General features: G+C 41.3%; 1 protein-coding gene across 1 annotated transcript in view; it reads right to left on the reverse strand.

Moving 5' to 3' along the window:
- usp53b (ubiquitin specific peptidase 53b) overlaps positions 1 to 23,483 on the reverse strand; it is a gene marked incomplete at its 5' end in the record, with an annotated part of 59,216 nt that extends 35,733 nt beyond the window's left edge. The window contains 11 exon segments of the mRNA XM_084318217.1: positions 3,570 to 3,738; positions 5,210 to 5,359; positions 5,869 to 6,015; positions 7,764 to 7,869; positions 8,052 to 8,134; positions 9,975 to 10,088; positions 11,447 to 11,581; positions 19,240 to 19,332; positions 22,257 to 22,417; positions 23,385 to 23,463; positions 23,466 to 23,483. Of these exon segments, the coding sequence (XP_084174343.1) occupies positions 3,570 to 3,738; positions 5,210 to 5,359; positions 5,869 to 6,015; positions 7,764 to 7,869; positions 8,052 to 8,134; positions 9,975 to 10,088; positions 11,447 to 11,581; positions 19,240 to 19,332; positions 22,257 to 22,417; positions 23,385 to 23,463; positions 23,466 to 23,483 (1,255 nt within the window).
- Positions 23,484 to 27,691: the final 4,208 nt, after the last annotated feature.

A 27,691-nucleotide genomic window follows, 5' to 3' on the forward strand; every position in this document is an offset into this window, starting at 1 on the left:
ATGGCACAACCTCAGCAAGACGACGATAAGAACGATGATGAAACGTGCGGTGGCCCTGGCAACGCCACAGAACCTGAGCTGGGAAACACCTACACAACAACAAATCAATGACTTACTTACGCTTATTGCCATGACGACGACAATCAAATCCCATGCCAGTAGAGTTGCTCGGACACAACACTAGAGGAAAACCATACATCTAAAAGAGCAAGGCCCTATTGCACAAAAAACACCCAAAAACCACCAACCAGATAATGGTAATGGCGGCACACATGGGAAATGCCAATGGGTGGAGAGCGCGGCGCGGAGCGAGAGTGCGCTTGGCCCCGGGAGCAGGGATTAGAGAGGGAGGCGTGGGCGGTAATCTGCCCGGCACAGAGGCATCATCCTCTTGTTCAAGTTCAACTCGGCATACAGGGCAGAACACTCTCTCCGCCCGGAGAGCGGTTTAAAAAGCACTCTCTAAATCCCAACGCAAAGGGCCACGACTGTAATCTGCCCCGTGAAATGCAATTTTTTTTTCTACAGCACCAACATTGTTTTTAATATTTATTAATAATGTGGCACTTTTTGAAAATTTTGTTTTGACAATCTAAAGATTGGGGAGTTTCTGTCACACTGTTATCACACAAATAGAAATGGAGACATGTCTCACTCCTGGGATCCTCATCCTACTGTACTTGGTTTAGTGTGACGTTGTACTTTTTACACGGTGTAGCATAAGTGGTCATATTTTCTTGCTAAACTGCTCTAAAAGTAATATTTTACTGTGGTAAATATATATATATTTTTTTATTCTATTTATTTTTGGCCTTTCTGTATTTCCCCCCCACCCAATTTAGTCGTTATGCCAATTCCCTTGCTGGTCGTTGCGCGCATTGCCCCACTGTCGGCCTGGGGAGGGTGTAGAACTACCACATGCCTCCTCCGATACATGTGGAGTCGCCAGCTGCTTCTTTTCACCTGACAGCGAGGAGTTTCACTGGGGGAACGTAACACGTGCGGAAGTTCACACTATTTCCCCCAGATCCCCTCTCTGCTGAACAGGTGCCCCGACCGACCAGTAGGAGTCGCAGTTTACAACGATCAGGACACACACCCCACCGGCTTCCCACCCGCTAACACTGCCAATTGTGTTAGTAGGGGCGACTGACCAAGCCGGAGGTACCGCTGACAGCTGGATTCAATCCCAGTATCTGCAGTGGTAGGTAGGCGAGTGCTTAGTGCACTGTGCTACCCAGCCGCCCGTAAATAAAAACATTTAATATTTTTTTTTCTTAAATTAAAATAATAATAATAATAATAATAATAATAATAATAATAATAATAATAATAATAATAATAATAATAATAATAATAATAATAATAATAATAATAATAATAATAATAATAATAATAATAATAATAATAATAATAATAATAATAATAATAATAATTGTTATTTCTTTCAATGCAACTTGCAACTTGCACACAGAAATATAATATCATATGTCTCACTGTTCTGATCTGTCTCACTGTACTGCTCTGTCTCACTGTTGGATCTGTCTCACTCTTCATATCTGTCTCACTCTTCGTATCTGTCTCACTCTTCGTATCTGTCTCACTCTTCTAATCTGTCTCACTGTTCTGATCTGTCTCACTGTTGGATCTGTCTCACTCTTCTGATATGTCTCACTCTTCTGATCTGTCTCACTCTTCTGATAGGTCTCACTCCTCTGATCTGTTTCACTCTTCTGATAGGTCTCACTCTTCTGATCTGTTTCACTCTTCTGATAGGTCTCACTCTTCTGATCTGTGTCACTCTTCTGATCCATCTCACTCTTCTGATCTGTTTCACTCTTCTGATAGGTCTCACTCTTCTGATCTGTGTCACTCTTCTGATCCATCTCACTCTTCTGATCTGCACGTGATCGATCACCCACCACCCCTCGACCACTACCTGGAGCCCAGAGAGATAGAATCCGTTCCTTTCTGGCTCGGCACACTTGGTCCCCTTGGACAGCCAAATAGGCACAGTCAAACCCTCCCTACCATCCCGGCAAGGGACATTTCCCATCTCCTCTCCTCCCAGAACCCTTGCCTACTGGTTTGGCCATTGTGCATACTTTTTTAATAAATTTTTTTATCAAAATGTTTTACAGAATATCTTAAATTGGCCAACAGGATTCCGTTTTTTCCCTTCCCTCCGGAAAAGGGTGCCTTCCGAGGCAGACGTCAACCTTGCCCCCCCCCCCCCCCCCCCCCCCCCCCAACTTCTCTTCTTCTCTCCCCTCTAGATTTAGGAGATTGAGTACGCTCCACCTCTGACCCCTAGGAGATTGAGTGCGCTCCACCTCTGACCTCTAGGAGATTCTCATAGCAATCCTGGTGTTGCGCAAGGGAACTAGCGTGCGAACGCACATTGGTGCCAATTGTAGAAGCGTTCAGTTTGGCCGACATGGAGTAGAACGGGATCACCGTCTCATTTAAACAGGTTCTTACCTCGGCTGTCAGAATCATCGACAATGTGTTGCATTGTTAACCAGCTGACGTTTGATATAATTTGGTTGATGTATATTTTCTCAGACAGCTTGTATATTTTGAATTTTAATACAGGCTTCAATAGAACAGGCACCAAAGTCTGGCACCAAGCAGAGCATAGAACGCTCGTATTCTCGAGAACTACTAAGAATGTCTGATCACTGAGTGTGTCTGACTCCCACCTAAACTGCACGGACTACAACGTATGACGTATAGCCTACCCTGCCAGTTATGGTACCTTATTAGTGATGCACGATATGTCGGCCGCCGATATAATATCGGCCGATATGGCCGATATTAATATTTTATTTTTAATTTTTTTACATGTTTTGGCCTTAAATAGTTTCAAAATATCAGTCATTTCTGAAAATTTGTTACAAAAGTTAAAAAAAAATTAAGCTTTTTGGAAAATAGCTCTTTATTTGATTATCATAAAAAAGTGTTTTCTATACAGAGATATCAACATCGGTAAATATCGGTATCAGCCAGAACAGCAATATTAATATCGGTTATCGGTATCGGCCACAATTTTCACATCGGTGCATCACTATACCTTATGTATACTGCACCTGTGTATACTGTATACTTTACTTACTCATAGTATATATTCAGATTCTAAGTGTTATTGGCCATATTTATTGTAATGTATAATATAACTGATAGGGCATACAGACCCTCATCTGCACCTTTGATCACACTGCCTACTTGCTCATATGCGTATGTTCAGAGTTAACTATATTGTTTACACTGCCTATCTTTTTTCACTTTCCTACTGTACTATAATTTTATTACCTGTATTTATGTCTTCTACTATTACCATGTACATACCTGTAACCCCCCTCCCCCTCCCCCTCCCCCATGCTGCTATGATGCCTGAATTTCCCCAAGGGGATCAATAAAGGTATATCCTCTCTTATCTTTTCTGATGCGATGACCCTTCTTTTATAATTTCCTTGGTGTGGTGTCTTTTGGCGTGATATCAAAAACTGGTGAAAGATTAAATGTAAATGGTTTGGCGATGTTGCCTTCCTGTAAAAGAGGCGTCTTACCCGTCACCTCCCCGTTGACCTGGGCCTTGTAACGGGAACACATGGTGGTTTGTCTCGGGGCGTCTTCACTAGAGACCGGACTCCCCTCAGGATTGGTGTAAAACAAAAGCAGCGGCTGGAAATGCCCCCGGAGACACTTGGAGGCGACGTCTTTCCATTTTGTCCCGATCTGTGAAAACGGGGCAAAGTGCTCGCTGAGTGGGTATAGTGAGCGCCGTGGCGCCCCTGAGCGGGACACGAGCAGAGTTAGGGGTTTGATTCCCCCTGTGGTTGCCCACCACTCTGAAAGATTTATGAAGTTGTTCCATTGTAAAGTGCTTTGTGTCCTAGTGCTAGAAAGACACTACAGAAATGCAGTCGTTTCGTTTGGTCCAAAGTGTAATCCACGGTGTGATCAACAGTACGGTGGATGTGTTGAGTTGAGTTGAGTTTATTTTATCTCGAATAATCAACCATATAAAAACACAATAAAAATTATAAACTAAAGACATTTTTTTTTATTAAATCTTACATTCTTCATTAACCCTTTGATTGCCAAAAACGTAGATCTACGTTTCTGTGGCCCAGCGGTTGAGTGCCGGAAACGTAGATCTACGTTTCTGTGTCGTTTTTCCTTTTATTCGCTATTTCCATTCATAATTCATCCTGCTGTGCTGTGGCAATATGTGGCACTCTGTCTGAGGCCATAACCGTCCGATACCGCCGCCTAACGCCTTGCGGCCGCTATTGTACTCCATTTGAAACGATGTGGTTTGTTTTCTTGGCCGAGCTGCGGCGTGGGGGTGGGGTCTGAACACTCCGGCAAGACAAGCGGTCACCACAGTTGCCTCGACGAGGGTCCCCGCCCGCCCGTTCATCTGCAATGCTAGATAACGTTGGACAAACGATCGCGATGAGTATTTGGAATGGCGATCAGATAATTGGATTATTCTTTTTGCAGTACACCAGAGACAAGGTAAGGACTATGTTATCAATTTTCCGTTGATCCAATATTTTTTCCCCCGTGATCACAGCGTGTGTCTGTAATGTACTGTGTATTTACGCCGTTGGTGGTGCTCGAAGCATAGAAAAATAATCTCCCCCCCACCCTTTCGTGCATGCATGATGAAACATAATACCGATAATCTAGCGTTGATTTCAGATCGATTCAATAATCAAGTGAGAAATGGCACGATTTATAATGAAATGCAGTAAACCGCTGTTTGCTGGAGTTTCCTGGGATTACACAGGATCACTCTAAAACTATACTCATATTCACCACGGTATAAAACGGAAATGTATGGATGAAAAACCGGAAATGACCGGAAGAAACTCACTGACAATCGACGTTGTTATTAGATCCATAGCTATAATATTTAATATAGGTTTAGCACTGCAAAAACCGGCATTTATCCCCATTAAACAGAGCGCTGGCACTCACAGCCCACAGCGCCCCCTGCTGAACGCCACTTGATGTGTTAAATGAACAAATTAGTTCGAGAAGGAGCAGAAGGAAGCAAATGCTTATCTAGTCCTGCCCCTTTCTCACAATATCATGCATAAACAAAATCTCTTACAAACCTAAAATAACAAACAAAATAAACATAAAAAAATTATAATAATTAAAAGAGGTAGAGGAGCACATGAAGATAGCTACTGACCTCCTTCACCGTAGCATCGTCGAAGAAGACCCATTTGGAGGATTTGGTGTGATAGGCAAACGCAGAGTAGTGTTTACTGGAGAAACAGATCATCCCCACCAGGTGTAGCTCGCTCCTTTTGGCGTTCTCGTCAGTTACGCGGTTAAAAAGCTGAAAGACAATATTTAAAGAAGAGTTAGATTGATACCTTTTTCCTCTTTGGCGTTTGCTAATGCTGAGATATGAGACTCGTTTTTAGTTTCTTTATGGAAATTGGTTACTTCTTCAATATTTCTAAAATACAGACATGTTTGAGGACATCTCTGACCTCCTCAGCAATGTTAAGGCTACTACTAGTTTGTAAATGCCTTAAAATAGCAGATAACTTAACTCATAATATTCCACTGTGAGTTTTACTTCCACTTCAGCAAGATATACCATTATGGAACAAAATTCTATTGCATTCTATTCTCGGCTATCTGGTTTTATTTTGAGAGTTTCCTATCTTTGGGTGATATGAATATATATTGTTAATTTCCCTGTCAGTTCACTCTAAGTTGTCTACAGTGGTTTGTTTTCAACAGGGCATCAGAAAGTGGACGCGTAGCTCCTGCGTCTTCCCAGACATTTGTTCTGGCGTGAATGGGGGTGGGGGGGGGAGCTTTAGACGGCTCTCTTACCCCCGAGAGGTTAAGACGTGGACCAAGCGATCTGATGACATCATCCGTAAGGTCAGACTGCTCGGCGTCCCACACAAAGCCAATAGTAACGATCTCTGGGCAGTTCATGAGGACGCGCCGGATCTTAATGCTCTGACCACAGTTACTCTGAAAGGCATGCAGAGAAAAACATGTAAATAATTCAAGTTAGTCTACAGTTGTTGTTTTTCTTTTTTACAGGGCATGGAAATACACTGAGAGTACAAAACATTAGGAACCCCACCTCCACCCCCACCTCTTTAACGGAATTAAGGAAGGCGTAGTAGACGAGGTTAAAGAGTAGATTATCCTGCCTTGAGACAATATTGAGTACAACTCAATATTAGGCAGTCGTTCCTAATGTATTGTACACTTACAGTATGTACCTCGCACAGTACAATACAGTACACACTTCTGTTGGTTACATGGCACAGCCCTCTATGCAGACTGCAGAGTGTAATCCAGGGGATGGTGGTTCCTAACAAACCTATGGGGCACGGATGCATAGCTTGACTTTGAACAATGTAACGAACGCAAACCAAAATAGAACGGCACTCGGGAGAGATGCTACACCCCACGCAACAGAACACTTTGACCTGTAAACCTGCCCTCCAGGCATCAATATTTAGCCGAACACCAGTAGACTCATTACAGTATAATATCGTGTGGCTGGAGCAGAGCTATAGCCAGCGTTCCCACTTACCGTCACTATAGCCTTACTATATAGGCTGCTACACCGACGGCTGAAACGCAACCTCGATCTGCACCGTTGATCTTCAACTAATTAAAAAAAATAATCAATAGTGCAGGTCCTTGGCCGGCAGTCAACCAATCCACAGAGTTCGAGTCAAATCACCTAAGAAATGTGCGCGTTATCGTGGGTACTGACACAGACATACACGTGCGCACACACACACAAGCTATTACAACATCCCCTTGCACGTGGGTGTAATAACTACCGATTCATAATCCTCATGGCTGTATTATTTCATTATTAGATTTCAGAGTGATCTGATAACAACACAACCACGCAAAATACATGCTACAATAATCAAACTCTGTTGGGTTCCGGCTTCCCCCACAATTTCGAATGAAATGCAATACACTGCTTGAGGTCTGGTGGTGAGAACATCACAGTGACAGTAAGCTGTTTTAGTCGATACCTCGTGATTGCCAGGAGAATGAAGGGGTTAAAGGGATACATCTAGTTAGCTACAAATCAATGCAAAATCAATGGGGTCGAGCTCCTGTCTGTACAGGCTGACTGAAATCTCACTGAAATCCACTTTGTGTGAACTGTGGCGTAGATTTCGGTCGTCTTCGGTCAGCTTGTACAGGCGGGAGCTTGTCCCCATTGACTTTGCATTGGTTTGTGGCTAATCAGCTGGAGCCAACATCATCGTTCGGTAAGTGAGAAATAGGGTGTGTGGGGGGGGGGGGGGGGGGGGGGGGGGGTCCAAAAATCACAACTATCCCTTTAAGGGAACAAAGCACTTAGCTACACTAGTCTGACGCACATTGAAGTGGTAGACAGCAGTAGCCAATACAGATGAGAGAGAGAGAAACAGTGGATAAGCCTTTACTGCTATTTATAACCTGACACTAGTCTGGCAGCCTCTCCTTCCGGGCCGCTTCCAGCACAGCAGAGAGCATGAAGGGAACCAGCATTCTATTCTGCACATGTGCACGTATCAGCTGTATGCTAATCAGTGTGTCATTCATCGACACTTCAAATATGACAGCTGTTTGAAAGCCTATGCCGCAAAAAACACATGGAAAGGGAGAGAGCTGCAGCTTCATGAAGCTATGAAAATAAATCTGTATTCTCTTTTGATGACAACTTGGCGTGGAGTGAACGCGACAAATATGCCACGTACCGGACAGCTCCGGAGGTCACCGATGGTGTTTGCCGCCTGCAACAATTCTCCGAACATGTCCGACCTCAGCCTTTCGTTCTTCCCCAGCATGCGGTCAACCTGTTGACTGCGATGGAGAGAGAGAGGGAGGCTGTATTGTAAAACATTTGTTTCCATCTGTAATGTCTGTAAAACAGACCTACTGTATATTATGTCTATTTGCAGTGGGTTAAGGAAATTCCTAAATGCTTATTAACCCATATGGTCAAAACAGATTCTGGTTTGGGGCTTTAATGAGTTGGCACTCACCATAAAGCAGTGGTGGAGACGTAGTGCACTAGTTCTGTGAATGGGTGGGGGTCCGACGACGCACCACAGCTACGACACACAAACTGCAAAACGGAGGATGAACACAATAGTAGATTAGATTAGATTTGAATGTATTGTCATTATACAAGAACAGTACGAAATGTTGTACAGATTATAACAATAGCAATTTACAATCAATAATATTTGAATTACAATGCTAATTACAACTGTAACAACCGGGCATTCAAATTATGGTTGCAACCTTATTAAGATGGTTTTCTATCATTTTAACTTTTTCCTCAAATCTAAAGATGCCAGGTGGCTTGTCAACTTTACAAGCAAAGAAAACGGCAATGTATAGAGCCATAACATATTGGAATAGGATCCCATTACATATTATACGGACGGAAAACAAGGACAGTTTCAAAAAGAAACTTAAAGGAGCCATAATCCGGAAGGAAATCAATATTATGTCATGCATGAGTGTAGCTGCAGCCATGTTATCCAAAACTTCTTCTGTTTACTTTGTGTTTTTTTGTATGGTGAAATGGATTCACGGCTATTTTAGACCACATCATTTTATATTTTACATTTACATTTAGTCATTGAGATGACGCTTGTATCCGGAGTGACTTGCAAGTTCTGTATGACAGGTCAGCAGGAAGGGAGCGGTTCCGGGATGCTATCGCCCTGTAGAGTACCGCCCTTTTCATAAAATTACCTCTACCTAAGTCTGGTTTTGTGGAGGGGCGGTGTTTTGTGGGGAGATGGTATCCTGGAACTGTCTTCCCAGCGATGTTTGAAACATCAAAGAAAAGGCTAGTTTTAAAAGAAATCTCAAACACTATTTACACTCACACACACACAATACAATCTAGTCTGATTGATTGATTGATTGATTGATTGATTGATTGATTGATTGATTGATTGATTGATTGATTGATTGAAAATGTCATTGGCGGATTGCAGAGTGGGTACAATACAGTGCGGCTCGGTGCGTGCAGTTGTTGGGGGGATGCGGACCGGAGGGGGACTTTCGTCTTGTTTGCATCGGGGTCCCCCATTTTCTATTCAGCTTGAATACATGCACACCATGATAAAATGTTTTTATTTGGTTCTAACTTGATTTTATCTCTTTGTTTTTATCTCTTGTTCTTTATCTCTTGTTTATCATCTCCTGTTTTACATTTCTTTTTATTCTATGATACATGTTTTTTCTCTATTCTATGATTAATTTTCTTTGTGATATATGCTTTCTTATGTTCTATCGGTGTATGTTATCTTGTATATGTATGTGTATGTTGTTGGACCCCAGGAAGACTAGCTGCCGCTAAGGCGTCAGCTAATGGGGATCCGTTTAAATAAACAAATAAACAAACATGCAACCGAATGCCTTACTTAACATTCCCATTTTCTAATTCAGCATATACTGTAAGAAAAAAAGCTGCAACAAAATGGTAAATGTCTGGCATCAATGATTGCCAAATACTTACTGTCAAATTACAGTATAATCAAATACATTTACAGATTACAACCTTAATGTATTGCTTAATATTTTGATAAAAGGTAATTTACTGTATTTTTATGGCATTTACACTTAAAGTAGAAAAACAAAAGTAATCTGTAGAGTAATACAGTGAATTTCCTGTGAAAAAACATTTATTTTTTACAGTGATACGCAACAACAATGACCAGTGACTGAGTCAGCGCTATACACTGTAGCACTCAAGTTTGAACACTTTGATGAACATTGTTACTCAGCTGATAGAGTTGTACCCTTCCTGGTGACTTGTCGTACAAAACTTGTAAGTCCCTTTTGATAAAAGAGTCAGCTAAATGACTAAATGTAAATGTAAATGTAGGTAATGGTTTTTATCATAGCTATATTGCAATCAAACGATTATTTTTTAAATCACATTTTACCTGCTCATACAGCGTCATTGCAAACTTCTGATGGGTGATGCAGGATTTGGACGAGCAGGAGTCAGTAGCCATGTCCGAAACTATGTGCAAATGAATCCGCTCCAAGATGTTCTCCTAATATACAAGTAAATAGTACCACACATTGAATGTTACCAACACATTTCATACCCGTTATCACAATAACTACAGTATACACATACGTTAATGCTATGGTAGTATTTTGTATAGTATTGTATAGTGTGTTTGCACAGTTTACTTACACTTAAGGTTCCTAGAGTTTGCACTGAATTAGGAAAATCTGCTTTTAGCTTCTGTGCCCCAGAAACATAAAACATTGATTAAACATTAAATTAAATTGATTAATTTAGATTGAATTGCATTAAAATGTATTGAATTTAATTTAATGTTTAATTGATTGACTTTGTGTTTCTATATTGTTTTCTTTTTGTGTATTTATTATGTTTTGTATTTCTCAACATCATTGTAAATGAGAGCTTGCTCTCAATGATCCTTCAAGATTAAAGATTGAATGAATACTTAGTGTTAAAAGAAATGAGAGGTAAATTATCAACATTTCACATGTACTCCCAGTAACTTCTATTCCCTGTCCTCTCTGCATCCACTATGAAACTGACTTAACTCATAGCAGCTAAGACACTCAGCACTCACATTTGTGTCTTCAGACTAGACCTTAACAATTTATATTGCCAGTAATATCACAATCTGCTAAAACAATCGTAATACGATTTTTTTCCTTCTCCATATTGTTCATCCCTCCCTACTATACAGGGGTCTTCCATCTAAATATACACTCCAAAAACAGAAACGCATTAAGACAGTAGTCATTGTTATTTTCATTCTAATTAGTGTCTATATACTTGACCCACATCGTGCACAATTGTATAGCCCTGGCCTATTTTATTTTATAATTCGAATCTCTTCTATTGTGCTTCTATTTTAATTTAGTTTATATTTCATTTGATTTGATTCTACCTTTTACTTTATTCTACCGTAATTGTCTGTCTGTTACTCAGAATTAACCACCTCACCTTACCACTCACTTTAGACACGTTAACACACTTTATATGTATCTATTATTAAAGAGATGTGCACTACATTCATACCTCATTTGCACAGTTGTGTACCTCATCTAATTTCTGCATTGTACCTCACTGTTACTCATTTTACTCTGTATATTGACTGAACATTCCTTTACTTACTTTTTACTTACTTCTTAATGACTTTTTTTACTTACTTTTTTTTTTTTACTGTATATAGCACACTCTCAGGGGCTCATACAGAAACAAGCATTTCATCATAAAGTATTCTGTATTTTGTTGTGACAAATAACAAACAAACTTGAACTTGAACTTGAACTGTCGTACCAAACGACCAAATCAAATGCCTCGTATGTGTGAACTACTTGGCAATAAAGACCTTTCTGATTCTGATTCTGATTGAGTCAGACGTACAAAGCATTCGGCTGCGTCGTCCATGTGGCCGAGCTGGAAGCGCTGCTCGTCCTTAAAGGTCTCTGCCAGGGCGTTGCGCAGGCTGTCAGAGGGCAGGGCGCGCTCCCGACTCTGTTGGAACTGGCTGAATATACTCTGAGAGGAAACAAAGCACAATGGACCTGTCTCAAAACCCTGCCCCTTTTCTTGATCCTCCAATCACAACTGTCGCTTACCTCGGACAAACTTGGTTTGTCCGAGGTAAGCGACAGTTGTGATTGGAGGATCAAGAAAAGGGGCAGGGTTTTGAGACAGGTAAATTATTGGGTCTCATTCTCCAACGGACTTACGACAAAAAGGGCTTTCTCTTAGGGCCATTTGAGACCTTTTCGGGCAAGACATGAATATAGACAATATATTATAATATAATATTAATTATATATGTTTTATTGGGACGGTTGGTGAATCCCAAAATCGTCCCGAAAAGGTCTCAAATGGCCATAAGAGAAAGCCCTTTTTTGTCGTAAGTCCTTCGTTGTTAAGAGAGAACACCATCAGTAATTTGTAGTAAAAAGTGTCTACTTTAGGCATATTGGGTCTCATTCCCGAACAAATTTACGACAAAAGATTTCGTCTTAGCCAGATTTCGGCCCATTTAAGACATATTAGGGCTGGGAGCGGGAGTCCCCAAATTTCCTGAGATCAGATTTGATCGCGGCTGAGAGCAGATTTAAGAGTGCTGAGGAACACTCTTAAATCTGCTCTCAGCCACGATCAAATCTCATGATTGATTGACTAATTTAAAATTGTATTAACTTGACAGACTGTGTTCTCATAGTGATTACTTCATGTCAACGCTACAGGCCTCCTTGGAATTAATTACTTAATCATAATTAAAATAAATATGACAATATTTGTACGATAAGAAATTACGCCTTTGATGTCGGAAAAATAAATAATATGGATTCATCTGATCACATCAGCTGCTTAACCATATCTGAACCAGCTATTTTGGACAAATGTATAATTACTTTAATTACTCAGATATTCAAACACAATTATGCAATTATTGTGAAATGATTGAAAATAATAATTATTCAATGCCTTCTGTGGAATTTGTATTTCTTATTTGTTACACATCTGTTTTAATGATTAATTATATTCATTTGAAAGAATGCAGGTCAACATGCAATGTATCCCATTGATTGGTATACAATGGGACAGACCTTTGTTTGATTGATTGATTGATTGATTGATTGATTGATTGATTGATTGATTGATTGATTGAACACTTTATTAACAGATTGCAGAATGGGTACAGTACACTACAGCTCAATTACATAAGGGGATGCAGACCAGAGAAAGACGTTCGTCTTGTTTACATCAGGGTCCCCCATTTTCAATTCATCATAACATATATGACACACACGACACAGATAGACAGTACTGCTACATCTATACATTCATGACATACCAGATTTGCAAATACAGTACTGTTTGTGATACAAAAAGAGTCCAGAAAAGAGAGTACATTTGACGTAGAAACTGTTGGAGGAGGTTGGGTAGGAGGGGTGGGTGGGGGATATACTTACACGGTACAAGCAAAACTGTACATTGGAATATTGACAAAACCATACTTGGTCATTTACTGTACATTGGAGGGGGTTGATATAGCTATGAACCTGCATTCCTTCGAATATATCATTAATCAATTAAACTTATATTGAAATACACTATATAGCCTATACACCAACACTGAAATGACAGTGGATAAATAAATAAGAACTAAAGCTAATCGGTGGAAATAGACTGCATTAATATTCCATAACAAGTCTTGTGTGCACCTACGAATGAACAGTATAGGCTTAATTATGGAATAATAAGCCATACTGCGTTCATTCATTACGCCCGCCGTAGGCTATATATATTATATTTCATTCATTCATATACAGTACTGCGCGCGTGTGTGTGTGCGCGCGCACTGCGGCAGGTGTACCACAAGCTGTATATGATGCCAATACATTAATCTAATCTAGTTTTGATGGCTCGCAAGACTCGCAAAGCACTTCCGCCATTCCATTTTCACACAGCTGCGTCACTAGTTGCCTTATAAGGAGCTCTGGAGGCGTTGTTTTGTATGCAAATGACCTAGACGGGAACGCGCGTTTCGAGTTAAGACAGAATGGCATTCGCCAAGCAGGTACCAAATCTTGTCACAGCTGCGGCCGTTTCAGCCACTTAAAGGGGACATGCGTTGCTATTCCTAGCACTATTTGGGCAACTTTACACAATTCCTGTGAGTGTATTGAAGACATCTGTAAGTTTTTTTTCAAAAAAATGCATTGTTTTATATTTCTAATCACGTACTCAAAACCATAATTTTTCAGCTTCAAGATTTCAGGCTGTTGTGGCCTGGCTCCGCCCATAAGCACTTTGAGTGACAGTCAGTCCACACAGTCTGCGACTGGTAGACAGAGAGAGAGAGAGAGAGAGAGAGAGAGAGAGAGAGAGAGAGAGAGAGAGAGAGAGAGAGAGAGAGAGAGAGAGAGAGAGAGAGATGGAGGGGGTGGGAGAGAGAGAGAGAGAGAGAGAGAAGAGAGAGAGAGAGAGAGAGAGAGAGAGAGAGAGAGAGAGAGAGAGAGAGAGAGAGAGAGGGAGAGAGAGAAAAAAGACAGGCCGTTCTTTTTTTCTCTGCCTCTCGGGTGTGCTGCGCGGCAGCTTGTGGGGGGGGGGGGGGGGGGGGGGGGGGGGGCCTCCCTTCCTTCCACCCTCTTCCTTTTTTTCTTTCTATCACTCTCCCGTTCTGAGGTGTGTGTGGCGCGGCAGGTCCCCCCCCCCCCCCCCCCCCCAAGTGCTCCTGAATGCTCTCTATCCCTCTCTCTCTCTCTCCCTCCAGAGTGCACGCAGAGTATGAGGAAGTGGTTTCCACTCGCTGTGTACAGTCAGTCTATGTAGATTGTGGGCGGGCATTAGCTACAACCACAGAGCCAATCACATCACTGTCTGCTACCCAGAGCCTGAGTAACGTCATTCAGGTCTTCAAATCAGGATGGCCTAATTTACTGGAGAAGGAAATTATCTGAGCTGAATCAGAGCAATCCGCCAATATGGTATTTAGACACTAAAACACATTGGGTCTCATTCCCGAACATTTTTCAAAGATATATTCTGGAAGACTTATCTTGGAACCACTGAGACATAATCTATGACAAGTACACTCTGAGTCCTGAACGTGCTGGAGATATGTCTTAAGTGGCTGAAACGGTCGCAGAAATTATATGATCTGATATCTGCTTGGAGAATGGCATTCTGTCGTAAAATCTCCAAAGCGCGTTCCCGTTCAGCTCATTTGCATACAAAACAACGCCTCCATAGCTCCTTATAAGGCAACTGGTGACGCAGCTGTGTGAAATGGAATGGCGGAACTGCTTTGCGAGCCGCGTGATTACGAAACCTAGCGTCAGTCAGTGCCAATCAGAGAGCGTCTCCGAGAAATGCGGCTAGGTTTCGTAATCACGCTTGCGCCCATCAAAACTAGATTAGATTAATGTATTGGCATCATATACAGCTCGCGGTACACACCTACCGCAGCGCGCGCGCACACACAGACACACAGACACACGCGCGCGCAGTACTGTATATGAATGAATGAATGACATATAATATATATAGCCTACGGCGGGCGTAATGAATGAACGCAGTATGGCTTATTGTTTCATAATTAAGCCATAGGCTACTGTTCATTCGTAGGCGCACACAAGACTTGTTATGGAATATTAATGCAGTCTATTTCCACTGTAAATTGTACCTAAATTGTACCTCATCCCATTTCTGCTTTGCACTATATAGTATTGTACATTAGTACACTGCATAGTATTGTATATTATATGGTATTCTGCATCGAACATTGTACATATGTCTATACTGAACACTGTGACCTCATTTTCTACTTCTAATTTACATGCTATACTATGTTATTTGATACTATCTTGTCTAGCACAGTCTCTGGAGCGTAACAGTAAGAAGCATTTTGTATGAAAGTATTCTGTACTTCTGTATGACAACTATTAAAGAAACTTGAAACTTGAAACTTGATTAGCTTTAGTTCTTATTTATTTATCCACTGTCATTTCAGTGTTGGTGTATAGGCTATATAGTGTATTTCAATATAAGTTTAATTGATTAATGATATATTCGAAGGAATGCAGGTTTATAGCTATATCAACCCCCTCCAATGTACAGTAAATGACCAAGTATGGTTTTGTCAATATTCCAATGTACAGTTTTGCTTGTACAGTGTAAGTCTATCCCCCACCCACCCCTACCCAACCTCCTCCAACAGTTTCTACGTCAAATGTACTCTCTTTTCTGGACTCTTTTTGTATCACAAACAGTACTGTATTTGCAAATCTGGTATGTCATAAATGTATAGATGTAGCAGTACTGTCTATCTGTGTCATGTGTGTCATATATGTTATGATGAATTGAAAATGGGGGACCCTGATGTAAACAAGACGAAATTCTTTCTCTGGTCTGCATCCCCTTATGTAATTGAGCTGTACTGTACTCTACCCATTCTTCAATCTGTTAATGAAGTTTTCAATCAATCAATCAATCAATCAATCAATCAATCAAACAAAGGTCTGTCCCATTGTATACCAATCAATGGGATACATTGCATGTTGACCTGCATTCTTTCAAATGTATATAATTAATCATTAAAACAGATGTGTAACAAATAAGAAATACAAATTCCACATTGTGTTTGAATATCTGAGTAATTATTTGTCCAAAATAGCTGGTTCAGATATGGTTAATCTAGCTGCCCTGTGATCAGATGAATCCATATTATTTATTTTTCTGACATCAAATTCGTAATTTCTTATCGTACAAATATTGTCATATTTATTTTAATTATGATTAAGTAATTAATAACAAGGAGGCCTGTAGCATTGACATGAAGGAATCACTATGAGAACACAGTCTGTCAAGTTATAATAACATTTTAAATTAGTCAATCAATCATGAGATTTGATCGTGGGCTGAGAGCATATTTAAGTGTGCTCCTCAGCACTCTTAGATCTGCTCTCAAATAAGATCTCAGGAAAATGTGAGGACTCCCACTCCCAGCCCTAATATGTCTTAAATAGGCCGACATCTGGCTAAGACGAAATATTTTGTCGTAACTTCGTTCGAGAATGAGACCCATTGATACTAACTCATATTACTATAATACAATGCTAGAGACTGAAAAATGACATTTAAAACGCATGTCACCTTAAGACATATTACCAGCACGTTTAGGACTCAGAGTGAACTTGTCATTGATTATGTCTCAGTGGTTCCAAGATAAGTCTTCCAGAATAACTCTTTGAAAAATTTTCGGGAATGAGACCCATTCTTTTTGTTCTTCGCTCAGATTGGTTTCACACCTGAATTGGTGGTAAAACTGATGTCTGCAACAATGTTACTTCCAAAAAAAGTTATTCATTTGGATGTGCAAAAACATTTTGAATTGATCTTCATCAGGTTTTCATCGATGAGGTTCGATATAGCACTACTTTGATGCGATTCAATTCATCTCCAGTTCGGTATGATTCTGTGTTAATGGTACATGGTAAATGGACTGCACTGATTTATATAGCAGCTTTTATCCAAAGTGCTTTACAACTTATGCCTCACATTCACCCATTCACTCACATATTCACAGAGGCAACCATGCAAGGTGCCGACCTGCTCATGGGGAGCAATTAGGGGTTAAGTGTCTTGCTCAAGGACACTTTGACATGCCTCCGGGAGGAGATGGAGCCGTAATCCGAGCCTTCCGATTACCAGACAACCGTTCTACCTCCTGAGCCACTGTCACCGCCACTACATACTATAAATAAATTCACGTATTCACGTAGTACGTATTGTGTATTCCCTACCAATATGACATGACCATAATGCAGCTCATTGGCCATAGTTGTCATTTAATTATAATCACCTTTCACTTACAATCACCTGTTGTTTGCCTACCAACATGTCTGTAATGATGATGTGATGGAACTAGAACTCACCACTCACTCACTTGATGCGATGGAACTAGAACTCACCACTCACTCACTTGATGCGATGGAACTAGAACTCACCACTCACTCACTTGATGCGATGGAACTAGAACTCACCACTCACTCACTTGATGCGATGGAACTAGAACTCACCACTCACTCACTTGATGCGATGGAACTAGAACTCACCACTCACTCACTTGATGCGATGGAACTAGAACTCACCACTCACTCACTTGATGCGATGGAACTAGAACTCACCACTCACTCATAAACCGTAACGGCGCACCTGATCATACACCACATCCAAATTCTACTTCTGCAGCTGAACATCTCTCCTTCCCGGGAAATGTACAGTGGGCATGTAGAACGGTGTAGTGAGAAAGGTGATGTGCTTTCTACCCAGACCAGCTGTTCGCCAAATAGCAAACAATGTAAATACTTCACCTACAGTATAAACACAACACTGCTTAGCTAACGCAATCTAGTTGTAACTATAATTGTTATAGTGCATAGATCGCTTATGATAGGAGTTTCATGTGAGCATTTCCTGGTTGATAACAAGACGACAGTGGCCGAAATGGCCGATAGCGACCATTAAATACTTAACCTGCAAACATAAGACTGTTCTGACAGCACACAGTATTGATGTAACTAAGAGATTACCATGAGAGATCATTTAGTTTTTAATCCGTATGTATGTCAACTACAATACAAGGTTCACTCTGGCATTTCCATATGGTAAACTGGTGCCAGAGAGTGCACAAACGCACAGACAAACAAACAAGCGCGCGAACGCACACACACACACACACACACACACACACACACACACACACACACCACACACTTCAGGTTTCTTTATATTACTAGGGGGCTATTTGAAATAGCATGGTGCTGTATACATCAGACCGTCATCCGCACTGAATTTTGATCATGATGCCTCTATTTTGGTCGCGCCACGCCTCTTTTGGGGGGAAATAACTCTACAACTACAACTTTAGGACAAAACACACGTATATAAATCACGCTGAAGACCATTTTTGCCCAGGAATTGTCATTACCTATTAGTTTTACCGACGTCACTTGGAGATTCATAAGTGTAATATCTGAAATCCTGCAGGTTGCTGGAAATAGGCCTGAAAACTAGGGATGCTCGTATTGGCTTTTTTACCGATACCGATATTCCGATATTGTCCAACTCTTAATTTCCGATACCGATATCAACCGATACCGATATATGCAGGGTTTCCCACCCCAAAAAACGGAATAATTTCAGGTAACTAATAATTTCACTGGATATATATATAACAAATATTGTTATTGTTTTTTATTTTTTTTAAACCGATACCGATATTTTCCGATATCACATTTTACTGCCGATATCGGCCGATAATATCAGACATCCCTACTGAAAACTGATCAAACCTAATTTTTTTCAGCACACAATGGTGTGAACGCTCAACGGTGGCCAGTGTTGGAAAGTAATCGCTTGACTTAACAAAACACACTTTTCAAACAACGTAAGCGTTCTGTCGACAGTTTTTATATCGAGGCCAAATACAATGGTGGTCAATAGGAACAGTCAAAGTACCCAGATTTGCCGGTCTGGTGTCTCAGAGGGGAGGGGTCGACTTCTATGCCACTGGATTCCCCACCTTCCCAGACTCATGTTTCAGTGTCGTCATGCATTTATTTTCAAACATTACTACACAAATTCTTGTATCAGTGTCATCATATGAAAGTGTAAATGTATACACTAACCTTTAAAGCACAGAAAATGCACGCATCGCCAAGACAGAAGTGACCTGACAACTGTCTCAGACTTCTCCTGAAGATATCCAACTGCCAAAGCACCTGTGGAGATTCGACAAAAAACATTTTGATCAGGATGCTACAATGCAATGAAATTGATATCCATACTACTAGGTGGAAAATCATTGTAATATAATATAGGAGCTGATAATTCAGTTGAACGCGTTTATCACAAACTAAGATAATCGTAAATGGTAAATGGACTGCATTTATATAGTGCTTTTATCCAAAGCGCTTTACAACTTATACCTCACATTCACCCATTCACTCACACACCGACAGCGGAGGCAACCGTGCAAGGTGCCAACCTGCTCATCGGTAGCAGTTAGGGGTTGAGTGTCTTGCTTAACACAATCTCTGCCACGCAATATGAGCATCTTATAGCTCTGACGCCACCACTGTAAGCCTATGGAGTCGCTCACCTTGTTTGCAGGGCTATAACTATTTAAATAGTATAGCTATATCTGCATTACTATGGCCCATTCGACATCGGGTATCTATCGTTCAGGATGTGGGAACGTTATATTTTTCCATTCATACATTGTCGTTTTACACCGTTGTGAATATAAGTATGTTTTTAGAGTGGTCTGCGGTAATTCCTAGAACGCAAGTTATAGGCCCTGATGCATATTATACTTAATCGATTGGCATTTCGTCCCTATGCATGCTACAATTAAAATTTCAAATGCATATGATCGGTATATATTATGCTCCATCATGCATGAAGGAAATGGGGGGGGGGGTCGTTTCTGATTAATTGATTGTCAATAACGGCTTTCTTTAGTACAACCCCATACGCTGATCAGATCGTTTGCAATGAAAGAAACGGACAATCAAGCTGGAATTAACGTTAGATTCCTCTTACCTCTGGCCGATGATACTGGAGGAAGAATATTCCAATTATTTGATTGCCATCTGCTAGATCCTTTTTCCGTTTGGCCGACGCCATAAACTCAAAAAGCATATTGATTCTTGCGTCTCGAAGTCGATTAAATGCACTCAAGTGTGTATCTGGATTCACGTTACAAGAAACGTCCGCCCGGAAGACATTCACTGATGCACAGACCTAACCTTCCTGTAGAGAGTGAGTGCAACATCGCCCGAAATCCACCAGGCGGCGGTATCGGGCCGTTGCAATATCAGACAGAGTGCCAGAGTTTCCCAGAGCCTTGCTGGATGAATTATGAATGGCAATAGCGAATAAAATAAATAACGATCACAATAACGAGTATACTCGTTATTGGTGTTATTCGATTGGCGGGCTATAACGAGTTAACTCATTCTTGGCACAGGATGTGTTAAGGACACTTCGACACACTGCCCGGGAGGAGCCGGAATCGAACCGGGAACCTTCTGATTAGCAGACTGTGAGATCCGACTTGTTTTTCAATGTGTACATAATGTAAATATCTGTAGATGACAGCATCTACTCTGACGGATCTATAGATCTTAAAAGTGGAGGCAGCCAGAGTGTGTGTTTCCAAGTTAGATGGTGGGAGAGCAGCAGGCAGGGTGAGCAGAGATAGAGCCAAGGTCATTGGCCGAGGTGTTAATATCAACAGTCAGCTAGGCCATTGCAATGGGGAGAGATAGAGAAAGAGTGGGTCAGAGGTGACAGGAGACGTAGAGACGTGGTTGCTATGGGCTATCAGCCGTCGCTAGGGACTATACCTTAAAGATGGGAGCTCTTCCGGTTTGACTCAGACTAGGAAACGAAGCTGATGTGCAAACACGTTGACAGAGAGACACCAGTGAGCTGGAGTGGTGGGGGTGGGGGAGGCAAGGCTCCTCCACCCTCCTAGGCCAGGAGGTAGCTAGCTTCGGCTAACAGGGAAGACTTTTGGCTAACCACTAGGCCTCAACCACCATTGGACTGATAGCAGGAGAGACGGTAGAATTAAGGAATTCAATAGCAGTCAAAGACCTTTCAGAACTGTTTTCCATCTGGTACAGAGGCTATGTTTATGGAATAAACAGCAACATCAAGAAAAGGTATCATGTTTCCAGTGTGTCGTTAATTCTTCTGAGTCGAATGCATCACCGGGGAGAGAGAGGGTATCAGTCAGTACGATGAGTAAGAGATAAACACAACACAGACATCACAGCAGAAGAGAGATTACTGTCACCCCCACTAAATACTATAAATGCATAGTACATATTGTGTATTCCCTACCAAATTATGACATGACCATAATGCAGCTCATTGGCCATAGTTGTCATTTAACACATTGGACGCCAGACCCGAATTTAGTCGGGTTAACTCGCCGACGCTTGAGCGCCAATCACGAGTATAGTCGGGTTTTAATCGTTATCGGGGGGGGGGGGGGTGTTATTACAGGCTAGCATGTGTCAATGATTAGCAACAACACTGATTTTTATGGATTTTTTGTTTTTTGTAAGGGTCCCGCCTCCATCAATCACATGCGGCTCCCCTTGTGTGTGTGTGAGAGCAAGAGAGAGAGAGAGATAGTTCTCCAACTTGTGTGAGTTGCAGTGATCTCCTGGTTGTTCCCCACCTAGGTTATCTAACTATTGCGCTGCTGCAACTAGAAACACTGGCCTGACCTGCTTCTAAGTTCAGTGGCCTGACTGCACTTTTTTTTTTTTTTTAATCATCTGGACTACAACTCACCACTCACTCACTCACTTGATGTGATGGAACTAGAACTCACCACTCACTCACTTGATGCGATGGAACTAGAACTCACCACTCACTCACTTGATGCGATGGAACTAGAACTCACCACTCACTCACTTGATGTGATGGAACTAGAACTCACCACTCACTCACTTGATGCGATGGAACTAGAACTCACCACTCACTCACTTGATGCGATGGAACTAGATGGAACAAGTGAGCTGAATTATCCTGTTAGCAAAAGCCGGGATAAGCTCATACACTAATTAGGAGAAGCTGGGATATGATAGCTGGGATCTGTGGATAGTCCCTCGCTGGGAAGACTCACCTGAACGGCGCTGTTGAGGAAGCAGCTGTTCTGGCCCGGCTCGTTCAGAAGACCCTTGGTGAGAGCCAGAGACAGCATGCTGCCCGGCTGGTACGACTTCTTCAAGCCCCCTCCAGGTCTTCTGAACATCTTCACCCATGCCATTGAATTAGAGGCCACACCTAATGAAATATATCAACTTAGATTAGATTAGATTCAAATGTATTGTCATCATACAGCACAAGTACAGTACAACGAAAAAGAAGTTTGGCATCCAACCAGAGTGCAAATGTAACAGTAAAGTGCAATAGTAACATACAGGTGATTAAAGTTATACAATATATAAATTAGTACTACTGAGTATAGTGCTAATCGGATGTATGTATAGAGTTGTAGTATTAATATGTACAGTGATACAGGTATAAAGACAGTATGGTATTAAAGTTATTTGTGTGTGTGTGTGTGGGGGGGGGGGGGGGGGTTATGGTTAGGGGGGTATGATAGTCACAACACTATTTAACCTGACAATAACAATTAAAACTAAAAACAAATAAATAAATAAATACTGGTAATAATATAATTTTTGTTGTTCAGCTAATGTTCCACGACTGAGGTTTTGTATTTTACAGTGTTGGTGTGCAATTTCAAAAATGTATATAACCCCCGCCCCTCCTACTTTCATCAGATAATCCCAGCAGAATTGGTGGAACAATTAGATGGCATTTCCATTATGGTATTATTGCTTTTCAATTCAATTGAATTCAATTAAAATCTTTTTTTTGTCCCACTTGTGAAAATTGGTCTTGCAGTCAGGTTGTAAACACACACATATACAACACAACACTCTAGTAACTACATAAACCTGTAGCAGCAGCTACAATAAAGTCATAAAAAACATATCTCCTTCTAAACGGCAACACCCTAAACTTTCCAGCGAATCATGCATATTTCACAGGGGTCCCACTCCCTTCAACCAAGAGTCTCTGCACAACGGTCGGTTACCAGTACTGGGAACACTGCACGCTGCTATACAAGGGCATAATAAACAGCATTTAGATGGCCTAAAATGCAACTCAGCTTGGACACATGTGTTATGATTACATCACTAATCCAAATGACCGATTAGACGCGTTGCATCATGTCACCCACCTTCTCCAGAGAGAGGAGGAGACTTGTTGCAGCTGGACATGCTGACAGGAGGGAGGTGATACTGTGGTCGTATGGCCATGTGGGCTCCATCCATTTCATCCCCACCAACCCCCTGACGTGGCAGTGGAAGGTATCATGAGGATCAGCCATAAGGGACCTTCAGCCTCACGCTGCTGTGGCATTGAACGACGAAGGGTCCGGGACACAATCTATAAAAGTGAAAAAATGATGTAGACTTATAGTTACCGGAAGAAGGATAAGAACAATGAATACGTGAATAATGAACACTTAAAACTCCTGAAAAGTTGATAAGACTTCACTATACAGTTCATTCATATGTATCAAAACAGACTATAATAAGAAAAGGTGTGGTTTGTAAATGAAGTGCCATGGCCAAGTATTGCAAACACATTACACCAGTACAGTACAAAGAGTTCTATTATATATCTATGGTACAGTAGCATTAGGCTAGATCCTACAGAAAGGTAGTCACAGAGTTTTTTTTCCCCCATAATCAAATTGTAGACGCCATTTGGTTCAGGTTAGTTTATTTGACAATTGAAGATATACCATAAATAACACACACCTGTAGCTGTAAAAAAAAAAATATTGTAAAAGGTGACACAATAAAGTCATTGGCTTATTTCCATTGTGGCCGTTGGTGTTATTTGAAACAATAACATTGAAACAATGGAGTAAAGCAGACCTGTATTTTGAGTTATAATAATGACATGGGAATGTTGCAAAATATTTAAACCTACAACAAAGTACACAAACAGGATGCCACTAGAACTAAGGCAGCAGAGATCACTGAGAAACTTTTCATTTGTAACCTGCATTGACATTGTTTTCATTATAGCCTTCTTATGGATTGCAGTTTAGGACTAATCAATGAGCTGACACCGTGATAACAATGTCCTGTACACTCCCGTCTGATTGATTGATTGATTGAAAACTTTATTAACAGATTGCAGAATGGGTACAAACAAGGGACTAAACACGTTTCGCAATTATGCCACATCAATGTGGAACGCCCTATCCAAAGCTGTAAAGGAATGTGAATCACTACCACTTTCAAAACCACTCTCAAAGAACACCTACGGGAGACTGCAATTCGAAACTGGCCCCCAAATGTCCTAACACAACCCCCTCCAATGTACAGTAAATTACCAAGTATGGTTTTGTCAATATTCCAATGTACAGTTTTGCTTGTACAGTTGTACAGTGTGTGTCCCCCACCCACCCCTCCTACCCCCCTGCCCCACCCCACCCCACCCCACCAACCACCTCCAATGTACAGCCCCCCCCCCCCCCCCCCCCCCCCCCCCCCCAACCCTCCTCCAATGTACAGTTTCTACGTCAAATGTATATACTCTCTTTTCTGGACTCTTTTTGTATCACAAACAGTACTGTATTTGCAAATCTGGTATGTCATAAATGTATAGATGTAGCAGTACTGTCTATCTGTATGTCGTGTGTGTCATATATGTTATGATGAATTGAAAATGGGGGACCCTGATGTAAACAAGACGAAAGTCTTTCTCTGGTCTGCATGCATCCCCTTAACAATTGTATGTATTGAGCTGTACTGTACTGTACCCATTCTGCAATCTGTTAATACAGTTTTCAATCAATCAATCAATACAGTACAGTACAGCTCAATACATACAATTGTTAAGGGGATGCAGCAGACCAGAGAAAGACTTTCGTCTTGTTTACATCAGGGTCCCCCATTTTCAATTCATCATAAATCATATCAATATAAACGTATGGTGTGAAGAACACGGTTCTATACTGGGTTCGGTCTCAACGCTCAGAGAGAGTCTAGCGTTTATATTTGAAATAAACCAAACAATGAGTCTGTGAAAGCCCACCATGTGATGTCACGGCGGGCCTACTGTACTGTACCTACATTCTTATATAATCGCCCATCTTCAGTCTTGGTGTTTACCATGAGGAGGAGGGTGGATGCCTACGTGTATTTACTTTGTGCTCATCAGCATAATATTATTCGGGGTTCACAAAAATTTAGTCTAAACATCGACATGGGGACATGCTGCGAGTTTTGACATAATAATACAGTAGTGTGTAGCGGCGCACAGTATAGCAGCACCTGGCGCATGCGGGTAAAAATAAAAGCAACACTAGCCGAAATATGCCGCAACTTGCGATCATGGACAGACCCACAAAAAATCCATGTTGTTCCAAAATAAGAAATAGGGTGCCTGCCATGCACACTCACCTTAATAAGAAGAGGGTGGATATTGTGCCTGCTAGATTATTAACGGACGAGTCGGGCGACCAGTCCAGTTGTCAAACATCGGATTCAAACAAACTACTATCTTGACATCTTTCAAATAAATGGACTAAAATAATCACTGCAGAATACGGCCAGACTTGAATGCGCGCCTGGGATATTATAGCCTGCATCTGTCAGTCTGTCACAGCGAGGGGCGCGCGTTGCCTATTCAATAACCCGATGATGGTGAGCGATCCCGGTCCTTCAATATCCTGCGGGTCCCCTTTGATGATACTAGACAGATCCAGCTGCCATGGTGTGAATTCGATTAAAAATCCATCTTTTTGTAACTGGGCCGCCCACTGATAGCACTGTGTGCCAGAATGTCCGTCGCGGATTAGAAGAGATGTTTTGAGAGACTTGAGAGGTCAAACTCCGCCCCTAGTGGTGTAGCCTAAAGTGCAGTGAACAAGAACAGCGCGGGTCGGTCTGTTTGAGGTTCAGTGGGTTCAACGGGATGCGTCGTTAATTATCTCTCTTCTCTGGTGGAAGGTCAGGAATGTAACTTGTCATCCTTGATGATGATGAGAGAAGACATCACACAGGACTGCTTTATTATAGCCATGCGACAATGGGAGGGGAAAGGCCACTCTGTTTTTATATTCACATTGTGAATAAAAATTCTGAGAAATAAATGTTCGTTGTTTTATACGAAAACGTATCATGGTATATATGAAATAATAATAATAATAAAAAATTAAAAAAAGTATTGCATATCCATATTTAAAAAAAATTACCATTATAGTATCAGTATCATGGTTTAAATTAGATAAGGCTGTAGGCTACCATGGTATTGTTTATTTAAGTACACAATTGGTACCATGGTGATAAAATAATGACTTTTACCATGGTAATAAATAATGGTATTTATAATAGGGGGTACCACAAGAGAGAAAAAAATACCATCAAACAACCATGGTACTTCTTTGTAAGGGACACACGGCATGGAGTTATAAGTAGCCTACAAATATCACAGTATACTAACAGTAGTTGTAACCAGGGGTGTAGCTCCAGATTCTGGGCCCCATGAAAGAACGTATTTGTAGGCCCCCAGTGAATGCGAGCGCGCGTAAGCACGCAAGCGGACATTTTTTGGCCATTTTTTATTGATGAAAAGTTAAACGCATAATATGGTTTTTACCTATACATTCGGATCAGCAGTTCAGCACCTGCACTGTTGGTGGGTGAGCCTAGTAAAGGATGTCGCATTGCGTTCATCTTCGATGAATGGACCAATGCAATAGTCTACCAAAGCCCCCCCTCTCTCTCTATATATCTCACACACACACACACACACACACACACACACACACACACACACACACACACACACACACACACACACACACACACACACACACACACACACACACACACACACACACACACACACACACACACACACACACACAGGGGCGGACCTTCCTACAGGCGATATAGGCGGTCGCCTAGAGCCAAAAAAAAAAAATATATATATATATATATATATATATATTTGTTTTTTTTCTCTGTGCAGTTTTGGCGCCCCCCTCTACATCTGCAACCATTATTTTTACATACAAAAAATTCTAACATAAGGGAAAATGAGCCAAAAATCTAAAACGGTCGGTCGGTCTGAGCCTCAGCTTTAGGTGTTCACAGTCAGAACATGCTAGAGCGCTGTGCATTGATGGGTATCGGTCAAGTGTTTATAGAATTGAGCGTTGAGGAAAGAAAGACTAACGTTAGAGAACTATGAAGAGGCAAAAGCCATCCGGCCATCCATTTTAAAAGAGAAGAAAAGAAGAAGACGAGAAACATGCCAAGGTGAAAGGTATGCAATTTTGTACAACTTCCAAGACCTGCCACACCAAGAGCTGATGAAGCAAGCAGAGGCACTTGTACACACCTTAAACCATGGAGGACAATCTGATTTGGATGGGAAGGAGCTGGCTCAGGAGTTGGACAATTTGATGTGATTGATGACTTTGCAGCGAGGAAGGCCAGAAGGATTGCACTGTAAATGGAA

This window comes from Notolepis coatsorum, assembly GCF_963971535.1.
Source record: "Notolepis coatsorum genome assembly, chromosome: 7".
In the NCBI taxonomy this organism is placed as follows: domain Eukaryota; kingdom Metazoa; phylum Chordata; class Actinopteri; order Aulopiformes; family Paralepididae; genus Notolepis; species Notolepis coatsorum.